This window comes from Gekko japonicus, unplaced genomic scaffold (genome assembly GCF_001447785.1).
Source record: "Gekko japonicus isolate JY-2015 unplaced genomic scaffold, Gekko_japonicus_V1.1 scaffold6, whole genome shotgun sequence".
Classification (NCBI taxonomy): domain Eukaryota; kingdom Metazoa; phylum Chordata; class Lepidosauria; order Squamata; family Gekkonidae; genus Gekko; species Gekko japonicus.
The window spans coordinates 2850810-2857596 of NW_015166417.1; the positions used below are offsets into that span (position 1 = coordinate 2850810).

General features: G+C 43.8%; 1 protein-coding gene across 1 annotated transcript in view; it reads right to left on the reverse strand.

Moving 5' to 3' along the window:
- TRPM6 (transient receptor potential cation channel, subfamily M, member 6) overlaps positions 1–6787 on the reverse strand; it is a 112536-nt gene that overhangs the window by 83432 nt on the left and 22317 nt on the right. Inside the window, exons 4-8 of the mRNA XM_015411534.1 lie at positions 4983–5157; positions 4324–4537; positions 3425–3549; positions 2841–3012; positions 1084–1258 (exon numbers count right to left, since the gene is read on the reverse strand). Of these exons, the coding sequence (XP_015267020.1) occupies positions 1084–1258; positions 2841–3012; positions 3425–3549; positions 4324–4537; positions 4983–5157 (861 nt within the window). The remainder of the gene's footprint in view (positions 1–1083; positions 1259–2840; positions 3013–3424; positions 3550–4323; positions 4538–4982; positions 5158–6787) is intronic.

Consider the following 6787-nt stretch of genomic DNA (forward strand, 5'->3'; position numbering starts at 1 on the left):
CAAGGACGGCCAAATCCTCCACCGGCACATTGATCAGCTGCGCCACCGCACGCTACAACTGGACCCCGAGGATCCGGACGAGGGCCCGGAGCCGGCGCCACCGGCCTCGCTTCCGGAACCAGACCCACAGCCACCATTCCGGCAGGAAACCGAGGCCCCTCGCCACGAGGAACCAGCCTTTCCCTCCACAGCCGACCCTTCGCCGGGTCCGGTCCAACCGGCTCCAATGGGCCCCGAGACCGAACCGATCGCCACCCTGGAACCTCGCCGCTCGACGCGCCCCAGGAAGCCACCTGCGTACCTGAAGGACTTCGTCTGTGGGTACATTGCGAACCAAGGGGGGAGGGGTGTAATGTATTCAGCCTGACATGCCCGGACTTGCCCGGGCTGGCCAGGCACAAACCATCTGTAGCTTGAGTCGAAAGACAAAGGATCCGAAGGATCCTAGCTGGCCCAATCAAAGGGCTAGTTTTCCGGCCGGGAGACCAATGGTCACCCGGTTACTGTAAATAGCCTATTAGGAGTAGGGGGTGTGGTTATGGGTACTTGGTGGCGGGTTTTCTGAACGCATATAAACCGGCCTGCGAGCTGGTCAGTTGTCTTTGTCCTGAACCTAATAAAGGTATGCTTAGCTGAAATCACTCTCCGTCTGCATACTTTTCACCAGGTGATCTGATCTCTGTCATCTGGAGATCAGTTGTAATCTCAGGAGATCTCCAGCCACCACCTAGAGATTGGCAACTGTATCTAGGGAACAGAATGGCAGCAATGAAAGTTTCCTGGGTTTCCCATGCACCTGTTCATAGTGTATAGCTAATAGATGGGAACTGTGAAGCCATTCTGCAAAAAATATTGGGGAAGTATCATAAAGGGGTACAGCAATATAGCATAAAAGGGCCTGTAAAGAAAACAATGGAGAAATGAAAACTTGAAAGTTGACAGCTGAAAACTTATCACACTACTTAAAGAAAAAACAATTGTAATGAAAGTTTTCTTGGTTACGGCACCATTTACTCTGTGTTACTTTTTAAAAAAATACCTGAAGGCATTTTGTTGCAGATGCTGGCACTTGAAAGTACTCACGTCATATCAGCAGTGTGCTTGTGCATGAAAGCAATGAGATCAGCAGCTCTTCCAGTTCCCTCGCACACGACTACAGGGACAGCAGGTTTTTCCTTCAGATATTCCCACACTGTCAGGATCTCATTTGGACCACCTTCCACCAGTAGCCCAACTAAGGGCACTCCTTGTCCCATTCCTGTTTCAAAACAAGCAGAGACAGTCACCAGCAATACAAGGCATATTTCCTCAAACCCACACCACTGTTCACTGTTGCTCCCATCAAGGGGGAAAAAAATAAGAGAAAAATTCTGTGATAAAACTTTTTCCAGTAAGAAAAAACTGAATATTCTTAAGACTTGCAACAAAAATCAAATATTGTGGATGAAAATAATGATATAAAATGCTAGCTAAAACAGGAATCACAATAGTGAAACTGACTGCAGGCTGTGGAAGGTCGGTAGTTCAGCAGTTCGAGACCCGGGTGCCGCATGACGGAGTGAGCTCCCGTCTCTAGTTCCAGCTCCTGCCAACCTAGCAGTTCGAAAGCAAGAAATTGCAAGTAGATAAATAGGTACCACTTCAGTGGGAAGGTAACAGCATTCTGTGCACCTTGGTGTTTAGTCATGCCGGTCACATGACCACGGAAATGTCTTCGGACAGCGCTGGCTCTTCGGCTTTGAAACGAAGATGAGCACCGCAACCCTAGAGTCGGATTCGACTGGCTTTCGAGCAAGGGAACCTTTACCTTTTTACAGAGGGTCATGTGGGGGAGAAGAGTCATGCCTGCTAGCCTCATTTTTTTATTTCCATGTGTTCATCATAATTTCTGAACACAGGCATATAAGCTGACCTTTGGAAATGGACAAAGTCTAGGTGCATATGGGTTCTACACCTGTCTGCTCTGTTCAGAAGTTATATGAATACACATGTCAAGGGCAGGACCAGCAAGTGCAATTCTGATCTTCCCACCATCACACACTGATTCTGAATAGGATATGTTTTCTGATAGGGATATTGCAACAACAAAAGATGTGTGCCATGAAGATCTTCAATAAGGCTGCTTATTGATAGAGGTAAGCCAAAGTAGTTTTAGAACAAATCTAATCTATTCTTTAAAAAGATTTAAACAACAAAAACATCAAGAATAATACTGTTTTCATAGAACTAAATACATTTTGCGGGCTCTTTTGGTCTTTGTTGCAATGCAAAACAAAAAATAAACAGACATATTTAACCTAAAGTTTTCATCTGTTACTTAACCAGTGAAAATCATAATGAGACTTTGTGACAATTGATGTTTCATTACTAGTTACAGAAAGGGTTGCCACCAGCTATGCAGATAAGAAAGAAGCAAACACATTGCTCCACTGCACTCTTCGTAGGCTCTTAAGGGAGACTTCCATTTCACCAAATTAAAATTGGCCCACCTCCCTCTGAAATGAACAGAGAAAACTTTAGAGCCAATTTCATGGTGGATTGGTTCCATACACAGGTGACAGGATAGGGATCACTTGGAAAAGCAGGTGGCCGAAATGCTGGAGAGCTCTGCATTGCAGGTATGCCCCATTTACTGATCTGCTATATGAAAAATATCTGTCCATGCAGAGGGCATGTTCCCTCTTCGTTGTTGTTCAGTTGCAGTCGAGTCTGACTCTTCGCGACCCCATGAACCCTCTAGTTTCTTATTAACATTAATGCTTGGAAACAACAAACATTATTTCTCAGAGAAGTATCTGTGAGGTTAATTATGGAATTGATGAAAAATGAGGATTACTTACTAGTATGGATTTTCTGAAGAGAAAGGTATTTCTCCAGATTCCTCCTGAGTTTCATCTCATTACCATACTTGCCCACTGTCCCATCATCAGCCAGTATGAAATGTGAATGCATACTATTGAGGGTGCTCAGCTTACTGAGTGGATTGCTCAAAGTCTGATACAGGCAGACTACCTAAAGAGAATTAAAAGCAAAAGTGGTCCTTCCAAAACAAAAACAAACCACCACTCTGGTACTCTTATCAGGATGGCTTTACATGTTCAAAATGAGGAAAATAGAGACCCTCTTCCATACATAGCATAATATATTGCACATCCACTCACTGTGAGTCATACATTTATAATGTTCTCTGTTTTATAGTGGTACTTTTGCACTCAGTAGAACTTCTATATAATGAGAAGCTTAACTGAAATGGAGATTTTATTGGCTGGGGAGGGGCTTCCAGTTCAGTTTGCTTAATATACATTTTCATGTACAAGCAGAGAATTTGTTTCCTTCATGAAAACTTGTCCTATGCGAACTGAATGCTGGATTGGGGTGAAGGTCTTTTCAAAATAAAAACAACAAAGAGCATTAATCAACTCACATTTTTCCCAATGAGGTCCTTTTGGTTCTCAATGATACCCCAGGGAGGGATTCCAACAGCCCAGATCTTTCTTAAATGCTGAGAAGCATGAACCTTCAGTGCATCACCCACATGCTTGGACACTCCTAAACAAATTATTATTATAACACAACTGTCATTTTGCCATGGCATCTTATTTCAAAAGGGAAGATACACATTATAAAGTCCTCATGTTCTCCACATCAATAGACATGGTCTGGGAGATCCATGCTCAGAACAAGATGCCCAGGCATTTATGTGCCCAATCTGGGCTAGGACCATGGCACATGGAGGGGCTTCCTCCACACGATATTCCTAGCCTGAAACAGCCCCATATAGCTGCTACCCCATTGGGGAAATTACAAGTAATGGGAGTTCTCAATGTAATTCTTACTCATTGGTGAACTTTTCCTCTGTCAAGTGCCATTTATTACTGGAAGTGAGCTTCGCTGAGATAAAATCATTTGAAAGGAGAACATGGAAGCAGCAGTGTAGACACAATCCAAGTCTCCCCACCACACACCTATTTTGATATCAAATCTGGACTCTCCCCTTATTTTTATGCGATTAGAGCAGACCAAGGTTTCAGCAGAGAAATCTTCCTCTGGCTCTGTGGAATTGCCTCTATTTATACAAAGGGGTGGGATCCAGGGATTCATTACGAGAGGCAGTGTGATGGCAGTATCCCCTGGTCAGAATATTTTGGTACATGCACATCTAGAAGGTGCGTGCACACACTGACTATTCAGAGTGATCAAGAGACAGAATGGTCAACTAGCCTTTCATATGTATAAATATAATAACTAACGTACACTGTCAACACATTGTAACATGCTGCTAGCCACATAGAATGAACAAATAGTACATTAAAAATACTGTACCAGTATTGATGCCTTCTGTTAATATCCATGCCCCTGTAGTCTCAGCAGCTTTGACCAAGCCTTTGCTGAAAAGCTGCTTAAGCTTAGATGGAAGCTTGAAGTTTTGGTTACCACCATGAACAGAAATTACCAGTTTTGGTAGTTCCATCTGCCATTCTTTCACCATCAGTTGCAGCAACTGATCCAGCTTGGTGTCATAAGTAGTTCTGATATACTGAAAAAAATACAGCAGCATTTTTTAGAACATACATGGAAGGAGAGATTATTTCAGTAGTTTCCCAGAGGAATAACATAGTTATTCTCTAATCAGTCCATCATTAGTTTTAATAATTCTTGTAGCAAATTCCTTAACATCTGTACAAAAGTAAGAATCATCATGTCTGCATCCAGAACACTGCAGCCTTTAACAGTTGCCATCAAAATTTTCTATTTGCATAAAATTACCAGTTTCCAAAGTCCATGGTTACAATAACCACTTAACTACATATGACAGAAGTAAACTTGTCAATGGCAAAGTGAGATTTGGTGAATTAGAAGGAATACTCCATCAATAGGGCTTGATCAGTCTCACATATACATGTCTTCTCCTGATGCCATTGTCACTGAATTGGTCAAGTTATGCAATAACCATTAAAACCTCATTTAAAATTTATACAAACCTTGGCATGGTATGTATGATCGCCATCTTGGAAACTGATAGTACCAAAGGCATCAGTTGGGCTTGCCTCTGTGTGCTTTTGAACAGACCATTCCTCTTTCTCCTTCACAGACTGGCAGGCAAGCCAACTATAATCTATCCCAGGATGGTCTCCAATCAGCCGTCCACAGCAACATCTCAGATAAAACAGATGAATACTCAGTAATAAAGGGCATCCATCTAATAAATGTTGTACATCTGGGAACACTGAGCAGGTCACATTGACATACTGAATTATAATGCTCTTATAGTTGCCTCAATTTTTTTCAGAAAGCCAAGTAATCTGAGGGTTTCCCTAAACATCTTGAGTTATCTGCAAAGTCTTGTTAAAATTATAACCATTTTTTTTGTTAATCACTCATCTATTTCATAAGGAACTTACTTTAATCCTTTTGGTATTTGTCAGAGCATTAGTCAAGATGGAAATTTACAACAATATCACTACTATTAACATGGCACGCTTACTAGAAACCAATGCTCCCTCTAAGCTATGGAGTCTTGTGAGCAAAAATTCTGCTTTGTGAGCTACTGGCATTAAAGTTGTGAGTGAGTGATTTGGCTACTACATACATTAGTTTGCTCTGAAGCCATCCTTCCTGAGCGAAGGCAAAAATCTGTGAGCCAGAGACTAAAATCTGTGAGCTAGCTCACACTAACTCAGCTTTGAGGGAGCACTGCTAGAAACTGTGACAAGGAGAGGCAAATTCTTTTTACAACGTTTGGTATCAATTCCTGGTCATTACAGAAATTTCTTCCCAAGCTATACCTGTAAAATTCCCCCACTGCCTGAGACGTCTGAGAAGAGCTGGAGGGGGGGGTCCCTTTTACCCTGTTTCTACTCTTTCTCTTGCCAACTGCTTCTTCCAGACTATCTTAGGAGTGGCCTGGCCCTTCCCCCTTGGCCATCTCTGGACAGATCTAATAAAGGATTGTCTGGAGGTGGGAATATGTCAGCAAGCTGCCATGGTGTTCTGTGTTACTTGTATCTTTGTACAGTTGCTCACAGCACAGCGCTGAGAGGCATTGATCTCGGCAGGACCGTCCGGAATCTGCCACAAAAAGCCATTGGCAAGATCAATGGTCAGGGCGTGTGCCTTGAAAAAGGGTGCCCCCAGGATACCATCATCCTCTCCCTGATTAGTGCAGGCTGATACCGTAGTGGAAAAGGTTCCTATGGCGATTGGAACCTGCCTCCACACCTCAGCGGTACGCACCTTTATTATGCTTGCCCTAACCGTTTGTAGTCAGTTCTAACAAAGAACGTGTTTGAGTATCTTTCCAATGCTTTGAAATAAAATCTTGCTGTTTAAAACGTGGATTTATTCTCGATGCTTGGGATCCCAACATATTGTTAGAACTCTCATCGTTCCTGTCGTCCCGAGTCTGGCGAGATCATGAGCGGGATAGAGGGAACCACACCTAACAAAAGACATTAGTGGCTGCGCCAGTGTCTACAAGCAAGGTTGCAGGGATTCTATTCCCGGGATCTCCGATCCCTGCCTTCACGGTGGGTCTTCCCCAGTGGTCAGGGTGAAGGTATGCTACCACACCCTGGGGAAGACGCCTGCGTCCCGGGCGTCCCTAGTCCTCCTGCATCGGACTACCCTGCGGAGGGTGAGCCGACGCGGGAGTGACTTCCGAGGGAAACGTGTCTGGTCGGATAGGGCGAGAGTCTGCAGGAGGTACGAGTCCGGTTTCCCATCGAAAAGCTCCATGTTATACCCTCTCTTCCTCAGCTTCATCCAGGCATGCCATCGCAACGGGTCC